Genomic DNA, 14,182 nt, shown 5'->3' on the forward strand with positions numbered 1-14,182 from the left:
ATTTAAGTAAAAACAAAACAAAAAAATCCCACTGCAAACAGCGGCAACAAGCATATTTCTATCAATCCATTCCCCACTAGACAGCACCTGTGCAGCCAGCTCCTGAACCACAGCCCTTTCCTGCCATCTATAAGTGTTTACAGAATTAGGTCCAACTCCTGCAAGAAAAAGGAGGCAAACTCTGAACCGGGCTGCCCCACGATCTCCTAGAAGCCCGCAGAGTTGTTCCAATTTGCAGTTGCAGTGCCAGCCAGTGGGGACCACAAACGTTGGGTTTCAATTGACTTTCCTGACCCCACAGTTATTGCAAAGGCAAATTCTTCTCTGCCTGCGAAAGCCCCCACCGGAAGCAGAGCCTTGGATGGCTCCAAAGCTCGTCTCGCTCACCGCCAGCAGTGAGGCCAATAAAAGCTCTGACCTCACCCCCCTTGTCTCCCTGAAGCCCCCAACACGCGCAGGTGACCCCAGCACCAGCTAGTCCCCCACCCCGCAGCTGGCTGACCAGGCCAGCCCCTGGCGAGGCTCTGCCCTCGCACAAGCCGTTTCCCCGGGGGCTATGCGACGACCCGCCCGTGCAGCCTCACAGCTCCCGGGAGAGCTGCTGGCGCCCTGGCCGCACGCCCCTTCCCCGCGCCTGCCGCCTCACCCCGCACAGCGCCCGCCGCCGCCTCCTCCTCCCACCCAGGCGGGTCCCTGCCGCCGCCCGAGTCCCACCTGCCGGAGACACACCGCGCAGGTCGCGGGGGTCATGCCCGCTGCCGCCCGCCTCAGGGGAGCCGCTCCCGCTGCAGAGCCATGGCCGGAGCCGGTGGCCGGGCCAACTTCGGGGCAAGTCAAGTTAGTTTCCCTTAAGCCAGCAGCTGCCTTTGCAGCTATGGAAACCGCTTCAACTTCTCTGCCCGGCCAGGCCGGAGCGTCTCCTGGGTCCTAAAGCTGATCCGGTGCGGGGCTGGTTGTGGGACGACTCCCTCTCCTGGACAGGGGCACCTCTTGGGTGTCCGGTAGGGTGACCAGACAGCAAGTGTGAAAAATTGGGACAGAGGAGGGGGTAATAGGAGCCTATATATGAAAAAGACCCCAAAATCGGGGCTGTCCCTATCATCTGGTCACCTTCGTGCCAGGTGAGCATGTGCCGCCTATACATGCTGGACACCAGTCTGCAGAGCAAACCCCACAAGAGGGAGAGGAAGGCGGGGGTGCACCCAGGCCCAGGATTCTAGGATAGAAACCTGTGAGTCAGCTGGCCTGCCATACCTGTATGTTAATGGCAGGGCAACATGCCCTCTGCTAATGGGCGTTAGAGCCAGCTTCTAAGTGACGCACATGAACCTGAACTGCACTCTTAAGGGTGCTGGACTGCAGGGCCTGCTTTAGGCTGATTCCTCCGATTCAACCTATGCCTAAGAGGACCCCACACCTTAGGCAGCTTTTAAATTTTTTTTACTCACCCGGCGGTGGTCTGGGTCTTCAGCAGCGGGGGGTCCTTCACTTGCTCTAGGTCTTCGGCAGCAGGGGGTCCTTCAGTGCTGTGGAAGACCCGGAGCAAGCGAAGGACTCCCCGCCGCCGAAGACCCAGACCGCTGCCGGGTATTCAAATCAGCTCCCTTGGTTCCTAAAGCCAGCCCTGCTGGACTGTTCACTGAGCAAATTCACATCCTGCTGCCACAGTATTACATAAGGTGACTAGATAGCAAGTGTGAAAAACCATGTTGGGGTGGGGGATAATAGGTGCCTATAAAAGACAAAGCCTGAATACTGGGACTGTCCCTATAAAATCAGGATATCTGGTCATCCTAGTTATAGATGTAACTTTAGTGCCGTCGTGGCCAAGATGGAGTCTGCTCTGCAGGCAGCTCTGGCCAAGAGAAGGCACGCACAGGAATGCAGCAGGAAAAATCCCTTCCACCCCAGGGGCACCTGTTTCCAACCCACCCACAGGGAAAGTACAATGGATATAAGAAAGGGAAATATTTATTTACAGAGGGATGAGAGGAGAAAAACAACGAGGGGAAATATAGGGGGAGCAGTAAAACAGGACTGCATCCAAGCCAAGGGCCCAGGGGTAGCACAGTTTGGAAGGGCAGAAACTGAGCAATGTGCCTGCACACAGAGTTCAGGAGTCCTGAGCAAAGTTCCAGTCCAGTGGTGAGTCTTGGGTGCTCCTGGTCATCTTTGGCACCAGTGAACTTTCCCCCAACAAACCCCTCCGGTGACCTCTTCTGCAGCTCTCTGCAAAGCCTCCCCACTTAACTAGCTCGCTGCCTCCCTCCTTGTTCCCAATGCAGAGTCACACGCCCCAGTACTCACAACCCCATGCAGCTCTGGGCAGCCGTGATACTGGGTCCAGCTCTGGCCTGTCCTCGGGCAATTCCTCCCTGGCACAGTGCTCCTCCTGGCTCCTGTCCTGGGGTACTTCCAATCAGCCACTCTGTCCTTCCCAGGCTTCAGGCAGGTTCTCCGCTGTTTCTTTTGCAAGTGCCTGCTGGCTACTGCCTCTCTCTCCCTCTCCCCCTACGAAAAAGATTTAAAGGGGCCATGCTATCTAAACCCCAAAGGAGTTATATAGAGGCCTTTACCTTGTACAGTGTGGGGCCCTAGAGCCACTGCCCTACTGTGGATACTTTAGCTGGAAGATGGGCACGCTGTCCCCCAAATCCTCAAATTGGCAGGAATTAGGTGCATAAATACGTCTGAGGATCTGGGCCTATGTCTCTAAAGTAGCAACCTGAAAGGGAATTATAATTGGGGCAAGGGACATCTTATCTGGATTTTATGTTCTAATATTTGTCAATGAGGCAGTGCCCTAGCTGCCCCAAAGGAAAAATTGTTGTTACTCTCCCTCCTGCTCAACATTTGAAATGGTCTAAAGCAGTCTAGGGGCACAATTTTGAAGAATCGTCATGTATTTGTAACCCACACACCTCCTGGGTGTGGTGTCTGGCCCATCTAGTGACACCGAGACCACTTAAAGAGAGAGAGAAAATGGGTCTGCTCTACAGCCTTAGCTAACAGGCTGTTGGCTTTTAGCACATGCAGTAGAGGCTCATGCACTAAGCTTTAGAGGTCCCCAATTCGATTCCGCCTGCCATTGATTAGGATCTGTTGGTATTACATATTGTTGATAGCCCTCAACAAGCCACTGTGTGAAGGGTGCCATACAAGCTATGGCCAGAATGAGGTTAAAACAGCAAACAGCTCTGCTCACCAGCGTGAGTGGGTAAAAAGATGATCCTTAGCCCTCCACAGGCTAAGGAACCTCACTGGCAGGTATAGAAACCCAAAGGGAAGGTATAAGCTGAGGAAGAGAAACAGGATGTGGTTCTGTTCTAATGAAGTCTAAGCTAAAAGGAAAGTGGCAGGATGCTATTAATGATTATATTTGTTATAAAATAAGTTGCACTGCATCTGTTTTTCAGCTCCATCCAGCCCCTCATGGCTGGCTGAAAGGGTCAGTAGCCTGTATTTCAAATGTATTAGAAAATAGCTGAGACATACCTTTTTCTAAAAATACTGAGGAAGCTGCCCATCACCCATTCCCTGGGCCAAACGCCTTTCTGTGTAACATGTTGCAGTCCAGTTAAGCTATTAGTTTTGCTGACAGTATTTTTTTCTATTTATTTTTTGTTTTCTGTTATCCTCTTAACATAAGTTTGGGATTTCTGAATCTATACTACCTGTAACACTGGTAAACCAGAAGCCAGCTCTTGCCAATACTGCAGGTATCAGCTGAGCACTGACAAATTCATAGCTGGAAACCAGACCAACTCACCTGTATGTTAGTATTGTTCAAGATAGGTTTTAGACTTGTAAGGATGTTTGTAGTGTTTAGACACTGTAAAATACTTGTAAGTTGCTGTGTGCATTAATCTTGCTTGTAATGTCTGTATCCCACACTATCCGGTAATATGTCAGTTTTGCTTTACAACTGTAAAAATGCCTGCTCTGAACTTTTGAACCCAGGCAGGAGGAGTGATTTTTTGGAGTAAAGCAGACTCCAGCTTGGCTGGGTGGCAAGATAGACTGGAGGGCCAAAAGGGACTGACTCTATGATCAGACTGTCATAGCTTCTCAGGGGTTCACATTTGTTACTGGGTTGGTGAAATCTAATTATAGATCATACTATCATTATGGGGTGTTTGCCCTGCTTTTTGACAGTCTGCCGTGAGTTTGGCATTCCTGGTCGTGAACCACTCCAGACTGTCTGACAAATGGTGTAGTCTTTTAGTAAATTAAGGTTTTATTAACTAGGAAGAATAAATGAGAGAGTTATTTGCAGGTTAAAGCAGGCAACATATGAGTTACAGTTTATGGTTTCAAAAGGTGGCAGCGCTGTAGTAATCTGTCAACACTGAATGTCTTTTAGGGCTAAGCCAGGTTGACCCTGGGGACCTCTGCTTTTGTTTCCTAGCTCCAGCCCTCTGAGAATCCAAACAGCGAAGAGATAAAGAATTTTCATATCAGCTATCTTTATTTCCTCTTCCTAATTCAAGCTGATGGGATCTGCTTCCTCGCACATAGCACCACTCTATTAATGTGATCCAGGAATCTGTTAAACATGCATTCCTCCCTTTTAGCATATTATTATGGGATTAATTCTTGATAGCAACTTGAACTTGCAGCAGATCAAGGATAGAAAAATGCCATAAAATTTAATCTGATGAAAGTTGATCTGATGAAGTCGGTTCTAGCCCAGGAAAGCTTATGCCCAAATACATTTGTTAGTCTCTAAGCTGTTACAGACTCCTCCTTGTTTTTGCTGATACAGACTAACACGGCTACCCCTCTGAAACCATTAAAATTTAGGTATGTGTATTTTTTCACCTCTTACAAGCTAGGCAGGATTCAGACCTCCAGTGTAAGGAAGGACTAGAACATGTAAAGAAGGCCTTGTCTACACAAAAAAATTGCACTGTTTTAACTAAATGTGTGATATTCAAGCCAGTTTAGTTAAAGTGGTGCAAACCTGTGTAAACACACTTAGTTGGGTTTAGCTTAAGCTGATTCCTAGTTGATTTAAAACAACCCAAAATAAGAGTGTCCACACAGGGATTTGAACCAGTTCAGCTAAATTGGTTTGAAAAATCACATCTTTAGTTAAGCTAGTGCAATTCTCTTGTGTATATCAGACCTAAGATTTCTCCTGCCAGAAGTTTATGATGTCTTTAAAAATGCAGCGCAAACACTGTCAACAAACAGGCAAGAATAGTTAAACTCAGTATTCATAAAACTGCTGGAACTGACACTGTGTACTTGCCATCACTCAGATCGTTTTGTTTGTGTACTCCATCCCTTTCCCCCATGCTTCGTCTTGTTTGTGAAAGGTCCAGTTCTGCAGCATTCTATCTGCAGAAGCCCATTGACTTCAGTGTTGACTGGAAAAGAATGCCATCTGCTGAATTACCAACACTAATTCCTGCTGCTACCAAGTCTTCCATGGTGGTTTGACCTGGCATGATGTTGCTTAGCTTGTGAGATCTGACAGGATCACAGCACAAGGTGACAGAGCTACAAGTACCTGCTTTGATTTGTGCATTCTGTGCTTTGAGAGTTAATGTATAAAAGTGATTGCCTTTCTGCTTTCTATATAATACTAATAATATCAGTGAGGAATGTTGGACTATAATGTATGTACAGATGTATTTTATCCAAATTGTTATAGCAATCTTAAAAAATATATATTTTAAAAGCACTTACATTTGCTTCTACATTTTACAAGTGTGTACAAATATCTTAACACCTACTCACCCAGTTTGTGTATGCAGCCAGTAGTTCTTTTTGTAAGTATGCAAATTACATATGGATTGTGAGCCTTCCTTTTTGAAAATGTGGTTATTCAAGTCTAACAATTAGAGTTATAATTATCAGACTTCTGGGACTCAAACTTCTATGTGATATAGAACGTTTAGCTATTACTAAATAGAGGAAAAAAAGACATGGCTCAGATTCTAAATCTGTCTTATTTAAGGTAATAAATAGAATGAGCAAATGCAGCTACTTCAGAGAACAATTTAAGCCTCTGAAAAGCAGGTCAGATGGTGGAGAAATTATTAATTTTTAATATGGCTGGATTACTGACTGACTTGATTTACAAACTGGGTATTAAAATGCTATTACACTATGTGAATTAGTCCCTCTTAATTTAAATTGCAAGTTCACTAGTAACCTTAATCAGCCTGGAAACATATCTTAAACCTAATCCAGATGCAATAATAGTCTCCATAGTCCACCTTTATTTAAAATCTTTTTAGTTTGAATGGACTGCAGCATATTGCAGTGGTTCTCAACCAGGGGTCTGAAGCCCCCTGGGAGTCCATGAGCCCTTTCAGGGGGGCAATGGGCCCCACAACTGAAATCCAGTACCTCAAGCTCCAGTGCTGAAGCTGGGAGTGGCACGGGGCTGAAGGTGGCACCCACATGAAGCTGGGAGCAGTGCAGGGCTGGAAGCAGCCTCCCCCTACAGCCCCCAAAGCAAGGAGTAGCATGGGGCTGAAGCCACACACACACCCCTGAATCTAGGAGTGGCACAGGGCTGAAGCTGGCAAACCTTCTCCCCCACAAGCCAAGAGGAGTGGGGGGCTGAAACCAGGATCCCCAAAGCCCCCCCCACTGAAGCTGGGAGCTGCACTGGGAGCCCCCCTGCCTGCCTGCACACAGCCCCTAGCTATTCCCTCTCTGCATCCTGAGCAGTTTTCAAACTTTTTGAATTGAGTCCCCACTTTGAGTTATATTTTTTGGTTGCATCCTCCCACAGCCCAGACAGGCTGTGTGGCCTCCTGAGTGAGTCACGGGGTGGAGGTGGCACTAACTCCCTGGACCTCGCTGTGCGGAGCTGGCTTGAGCCCTGCCAGCCTTTGCCGCCCGCCAAATAGAAGTAATACTATGCCTATGCCTAAGGGTTCCCCTCCTGGCCCGGAGCCCCGAGTTGCCCCCCACTTCCCTTGCTGGGCCCTGGAGTTTTTATAGCATGTTGAGGGGGGGTCACAGCAAGAAAAAGGTTGAGAACCCCGGCGTATTGCATATTTGGACCATATGGCAAAATCTTTAAAGTCTTTTTAAAACCAAAATGAAATTTCTATGTTGCAGATGCAATCTTGACTTTCCCATATAGTCTTATAAACTAGTAAAGGGTTTTTTTTATAGCATAACTTCAATTATTTTAATAGTATGCAAGTTTTTGCTGTATTTCTGCACTTCAACATTTATAAGTAAATGGTAGAGACTACGATTGAAAAATATTTACATTTCATCAATACCATAATTTAATAAAGGATTATCTATTCTGTTTTGAGATAGGTGTATCTTCTAATATGAGTTTTAAGTGTATTGTCTCTTTATTAGGATGTAGGCTACTTTGGATAAGAACCATGCTTTGTTCAATGCTAAGCACGCTGGCAGCAGCACTAATAATTATGGGCATGTCTACACTGGCAGACTTACAGCGCCGGGAGTTACAGCACCACTCAGAGAGCGCTGAAGGGAAACCACTGTTGTGTGTTCACACTGTCAGCTGCCTGCACAATAGCGTGCAGCACTTGCAGCAATATTCGGAGTAGTGCACTCTGGGCAGCTATCCCACAGAGCACCTCTTCCTCTTCTGCTGCTAAGAGTTTTGGGAAGACAGAGGGCGGCGCAGGGCATCCTGGATCCTGTCCTAATGACCTGTGATGCTTTGCTTCGCATCCCAGCAATCCCTGTGCTTTCATCTGCATTTGGTGCCATCTTTCAACAGTTTGTGTACTGCATGCTCTGCCTCTTCAATCTGCAGGAATGGATCCCAAACTGCTGACCAGTATGCTGCTTTCTCTGACCAACACACCACGAGTGGCAGTGGAGTTATTCCTTAAACTACAAAGGCAAGAGGTGTGCGACATTGATCTCGCTACACATACTAGCTACAACAGGAGATTACTTGTGGCATTCACGGAGGTGCTGACCATCAGTGAAACGCCGCTTTTGGGCTCGGGAAACAAGCACTGAGTGGTGGGATCACATCATCATACATATCCGGGATGACAAGCAGTGGCTGCAGAACTTTCGGATGAGGAAAGCCACATTCATAGGACTGTGTCATGAACTTGCCCCAGCCCTGCGGCGCAAGAACACGAGAATGAGAGCTGCCCTGCTGTTGGAGATGCGCGTGGTGATTGCACTGTGGAAGCTGGCCACTCCAGACTGCTACTGATCAGTTGCTGGCCACTTCAGAATGGGAAAGTTGACTGTTGGACTCATGTTGACAGAAGTGTGCAGGACCATTAATCACATCCTACTACGAAAGGCCCTGACTCTGGGCAACGTTCATGACATTGTGGATGCCTTTGCACAAATGGGCTTCCCTAACTGCGGAGGGGCAATACTTGGCACGCATATTCCAATTCTGGCACCAGACAAGCTAGCCACCAAGCACATTAATCACAAGGTGGATTTGATTTAAATCAAATTGATTTAAACTATGATTTATATTTCTCTTTTTAGGATCTCACTCAGTTCCTTCCAAATTTCTACAGTGTCATCAATAAAACAGCTATTTCCCTGCATTTTGTTCAAGGCTACAGAAATAGGCTTCAGGGTACTCAGCATGTGTTCAACATTTCTCTTAAGGCCAATGTTGAGAACTTTGGCTGTGACAGTGCCATCTATTTTTTCACGATTTTGTTCAACACTGTCATCAGATTAGACCAGTTCTTGATATAGTGCTCAAAACAGTCCACCTCTGAGTTCTATCACATGTCTTGTGGAGAGTTAGCTTGGTTCCTCCCACTTCTTTTAGAGCAGCTACTGCAAAGTGGTTGCTAGGTAAGTATTTTGCAGTTTCAACAACATTAGCCTTTATTTCGGGAACACTGAAGTCTTTGGCTGCAACCACATATTATTAGTTTGGGCCTCTCTTTGCTCTCTTCTAAATAATTTGTTCTCATCTTGGATACATTTGCCACATGGTCTGTGACCAAGCTGTGTACTAGACATTTGAATTTTTTTTCAAACTTTGTTATAGCTTTTACTGCTACTTCTTGTAAGTATTCTGCTGCGTGTGCATTTCCTGATGTATCAGTTGTTTCTGTTAGAAAGACATTCCCTTCTGTTGTCACACAAGCACATACAACAGGATCATTGTAGACATTGCTCCACCCATCAAGATTCACGTTAACAATTTCATCCTCTAGACCTTTTTACACACTACTCAATTTCTCTTTCATACACTATCCAGCAATTTGCTTGCAACATCTGCTCTGTTGGGTGGACTATATCCTGGTCTTAATGACTGAACCGTGTTAATGATGTGGGGATTCTCAATTATACGGAAAGGAGAGCTTGTTGCATAAACAAACTGGGCAATTTTTTTCATCAATTACCTCTTTTTGTAATCTGCTTCTTATCACAAACTTATCTATGGTTGTTTCTGGATGATGGAGATTTTTTTTTTCTTTTTTGCTACAGGTGATAGACTGGCTATATGACATACATGATGTTTCTGAAACACTATCATTAGCAGATAACTCTGAAACTATAGACAATTACGGTGATCTTGAAGGTGGATAATCTTCAGAATCCTGTATGTTGAGGATGGAGTCTCCTAAACAAAATAAGTCAATGCAGTTATTTAATCATTATTACCATACTACTCATTTAGTATTACTCATTGCATTCACTGACACTCAGTACTACTTTTTAAAGGTGAAATTGTAAAAGGAAGATCTGCCTATTTCAGCCATATATTTTTAATCACAACTGCATCTAAAGTGATAGTACTATAGAGTAACAACTATATTTTTTGCTCAATCATGAGAATTCAAGAATAGTCCAGAAGGAAGACAGGCAGTCCTTAAGAAAGAAGTATGAAATAAAAAAGTTTACCAACCTGAAGATCCTGCATGTTCAGTCATGTTCCTTTCATCATCTTCAAGGCATCTTCCCTCCTGGGAAGAAACATGTCTCATGATGTTGTTTCATTTAGGCAAACATTTAGTGCATTTCTTTGTTGCACTATTTGCATTTTGCACGCATGCCTGTCTTATCCACAGGTAGAGGAACTTCATTAAAATATTCCCAAACTGGGTCTCTTTTACAGCCTGCTGCCATTATAGGTTTTCCCTTCTAGTGAGAGAATGGTATGGTAAATCTCAAATCAATGAAAGCTACACTCAGAAAGACCTCAAGACTTCTGGAATATGCTGCTCAAACAGTTTCACTTTTGTTTCTACTGCCTGTCCCTCCCTTACATTTATCTGCAGACTTCTTCTCGTTGTCCAGATCTATTCCGCCCCCAACAATCTTGTATTCATTCAACTTTTTGAAACTTTGCATTTTTAGAGAGAGGTAAAGGATTGACTCTGTGTACACAAATTTGCAGAGGGACAATAGGGTTGAGGCCTATTATTTCTCACCTCTATATATTATTTATTTATTTAAAAACATTTTTGCTGTTAACAAGCATGTTATCTCTGGAGATGCAAAGCCACAGTTTAAGGACTGCAAAACTAAGCATCTCTGATGGTATCTTCTAGATCAGAGGTCTCAAACATGTGGCTTGAGGGCTGAGTTATTTCCTGTGGCCTGCCATAGGTACTGATTCCACTGGCAGCCTGATTCCCTCCGCCCCCCCGAGCACGCCTTGTCCCCTCTCCTCCGCCTACCTTCCAGCGCTTCCAGCTGCCAAACAGCTATTTGGTGGCACTTAGGACTTTCCAGGAGGGAGGGGGAAGGAGTGGGGATGTGCTGCACTCAGGGGAGGAGGCAGAGAAGAGGTCCGGAGCCAAGGCGGGGATTTGGGGAAGGGGTTGGAATGGGGGCAGAGTTGGGGCAGAGACTTTGGGGAAGGTTTGGAATGGGGGTGGGGAAGGGGTGGGAAGAGGCAGGGTAGGGGTGGGGCCTCATGGACTAGACGAGCAGTTTGAGGATGAAGTTTAGCATGTATGATTCTTTGCTGAGAGTAGTTGGGAAGAATGTTTGTTAAAAGTGGCAATGTATTTTGTGTGAATTGTTACTTTAAAAAGTTCCTGCCATTATAGCTATGTTAATACACTGTTAGTGTAGATCATGATCATCAGTGTTACTGACCACATAAGGAATAGTTACAGATGTTTATTTTATTAAAACCTCTCTTCGCATTACAGTTTTAAAAAAGTTAATACATTGACTTTTAATAGCATGCTATATTACTCTTCATTTTTTTCATTTTTGACTATACTTTTGTATCATTGCATGAAACGTGATGTGGCCCTTGGGCCAATGTACTAGTCCTCATATGGTCCTCATGGTGATTTTAGTTTAAGATCTCTGTTCTAGACTGAGCACTGAGTCCCACTGGGTAGATAGAAAGATTAATTTAAATAATCTATACAGAAGCCCCTGGAATCCCATAAGATTGGGTCCCTAATCCATGAACTATTGGAACTCATTTACAAAACTTTTCTTAAACATTACATGAATATATTGTCTCATACTATAGAATTAGAATTTATAATCCCTATTCCATGATGAGATATCTTTGAGCTATAATGTATCTCAATTAAAACTATCTTTAGATAGGTTTTTTCCTCAAAAAGCATTTTATCAAAAAAATCTTATTTAAATAAAAAAAATCTGATTTTTTTAAAATAAAAAATCATTGATTTTTATCCACCCTGATATAATCACAAGGGGTATTTCTCAATGGTTCCCCAGGCACTTGTGGATCACCGTGGGTGTTTCACAGACATTAACGCAGGCTGGTCTGGAAAGGTGCATGACATACACATCTTTTGGATCGCTGGCCTGTTTAGGAAGTTGCAAGCAGGGACTTTCTTCCCAGACTAGAAGATCACCGTAGGAGAAGTTGAAATGCCTATTGTGATCCTGGGAGACCCCGTAATGGCGTGGTTTATGAAGCCATACACGGGGCAACTTGACAGCAGCAAGGAGCGGTTCAACAATAGGCTGAGCAAGTGCAGAATGACTGTTGAGGGAGTCAATCAACATCCTGTACCACTGCTCACACTAGGCATATCATGGGAGGCACGCCTGTTTTCTGCAACTCTTCTTCCCCCAACAACTCTCTTCAACGATTCCCAAAATCAAATCCACTTACCGGGGCCTCTTCTCCTGTTTGCACTTTGCCAATGTCCAACAGCTGTGACTGGTTAGCCTCCTATGGGGTAGAAAAGAGCTCCTGACTCCATGCATCTCTGACCTCCAAGTCATTCTTTGCCTCTGGATCCCTCTCCTTGTCCAAGATTTCCTCCCACTGGCTTGGTCCACTCTTGACTGGCATGCAAGCCACCAAAGTATCCACAGTGGTCTTTGCAGTGGAGGTGGGGTCGCCACCAAGTGTCACATCCAGCTCTTTGTAGAACCAGCAGCTCGTGAGTGCAGCACTGGAGCAGCAGTTTGCCTCCCGCAGCTTGTGGTAGGCATTCCGCAGCTCCTTCACTTTGACCCTGAACTGCAGTGTGTCCCGGTCAAGGCCCCTTTCTGTCATGCATCGTGAAGACTGTCCATAGGTATCATAATTCCTATGTCTGGAGCGCAGCTGGGACTGGACAGCCTTCTCTCCCCAAATGCTGATGAGGTCCAACAGCTCATCATTGCTCCAAACGGGATCCCCTGGTGTGTGAAGCGAACATGGCTACTGGGAAGATGTGCTGAGACCACTGCACACATCACCGAGCAAACAGGAAGGGGACTTTCAAAATTCCAAAGGAATTTATGGGGTGGGGATGATGGTTGGTCACCTGAGGTCAGGGCAGTAGAGTTCAAACCGATGATCAGAGAAGTGAGAATAGGCGTTGTGGGATACCTCCCAGAGGCCAATCACAGTGCTATAATATACCACAGTGTCTACACTGGCACCACAGCGCTGTACCCGTGGTGCAGAAAGCTCTACACCTCTCATTGGGGTGTTTTTTTTTACAGCGCTGCAACTGCGCCATTTCTGCGCACTAAGTGGCTTGGCAGTGTGTACACCTCAGGAATTACAATTCAGAAACCTGCTTTACTGCACAGAAACTTGCCAGTGTAGACAGGGCCTGTGAAGGCATCCTTTCTTTAAAAGGACTTAATCAGTTTAAAGTCACCTGAAAATATTTACCTAAAACTACTGTAACTAAAAAATTAGAAAAAGTTACTGTTTTTGCAGTTTATCTTTTCCTATTTTTAAAAAGTTTCAGATGAAAAATGAGCAAGGCTCTCCTATTCTATGTTCACACTGTGACGGGTTGGATCACAAAAACCCCCTTGGGAACTGCCAACTGATGTGCCAAGACTACTTCTGCCCCTGCTTTCCCTGCCAGCTCGAGGTTAGTTGCTGCTTCACTGGTAGTCATTTTCCTGCTTTCTTGTGCTGGGCCACACACCCTTTGCAGTTCACTGAAACTGGGATGCACTCAGCTCAGGGGCTTCTTAGTTAGCAGAGACTTTCCCAGTCTTAAGACTTTTGGGTACTTTGCAACCTGTGCAGTACTAGCTTTTTCTGATCTTCCCTCTTACTTACAGTATTTTGCTTTCCTTTCTGACCCTATTTCCCTTACCCAAAATAAGCAAACAGAAAATAACAAACCAGTAACCACTTTGTCTGTTCTCCAGCCACCACACTTAAAACTGACTTAAAATCACTACCAGTATCTCAAAGCAATCAGCTGTGCACAGATCCTGCTCAACTACGTCACTGTGACGGGTTGGGCCACAGAAACCCTCCTGGGACTGCCAACTGATGCCAAGACTACTTCTACCCCTGCTTTATCTGCCAGCTTGGGACTCCAACACCCTGTCTTGTTGAGCCAGACACACCAGTCCGCTCCAACACAAACCCAGGGTCTGAACCACATGCTCCAAAGCTGCAGACTTAACTGAAAGCAGCTAACAGAAGTGTTCCTGTCTTTAACACTCAGATGCCCAACTCCCAATGGGTTCCAAACCACAAATCAGTCCATTTTACCCTGTAGAAAGCTTATACTGGGTAAAGTCTTAAAATGTTTGCGCTCTATAACACTGATAGAGAGATATGCACAGTTGTTTGCTCGACCCCCCCCTCAGATATTAATACATACTCTGGGTTAATTAATAAGTAAAAAGTGATTTTTATTAAATACAGAAAGTAGGATTTAAGTGTTTCCAAGTAGTGACGGACAGAACAAAGTGAATTACCAAGTAAAATAAAATGAAACATGCCTGTCTAAGCCTTATACAGTAATAAAGATGAATACAGATA

General features: G+C 45.2%; 1 protein-coding gene across 2 annotated transcripts in view; it reads right to left on the minus strand.

Annotated features, from left to right (window-relative positions):
• Positions 1-832, minus strand: part of LOC115646078 (probable palmitoyltransferase ZDHHC11) — a 99,741-nt gene extending 98,909 nt beyond the window's left edge. The window contains exon 1 of one of the 2 annotated variants that reach the window (XM_030551552.1): positions 730-832. In XM_030551552.1, coding sequence (XP_030407412.1) covers positions 730-750 — 21 coding nt within the window. In that variant the 5' untranslated portion in view covers positions 751-832. Of the gene's footprint in view, positions 1-714 lie in introns of both variants that reach the window. The other variant, XM_030551551.1, reaches the window with a different exon arrangement.
• Positions 833-14,182: the final 13,350 nt, after the last annotated feature.

The sequence above is a fragment of the Gopherus evgoodei genome, chromosome 2, assembly GCF_007399415.2.
Source record: "Gopherus evgoodei ecotype Sinaloan lineage chromosome 2, rGopEvg1_v1.p, whole genome shotgun sequence".
Classification (NCBI taxonomy): domain Eukaryota; kingdom Metazoa; phylum Chordata; order Testudines; family Testudinidae; genus Gopherus; species Gopherus evgoodei.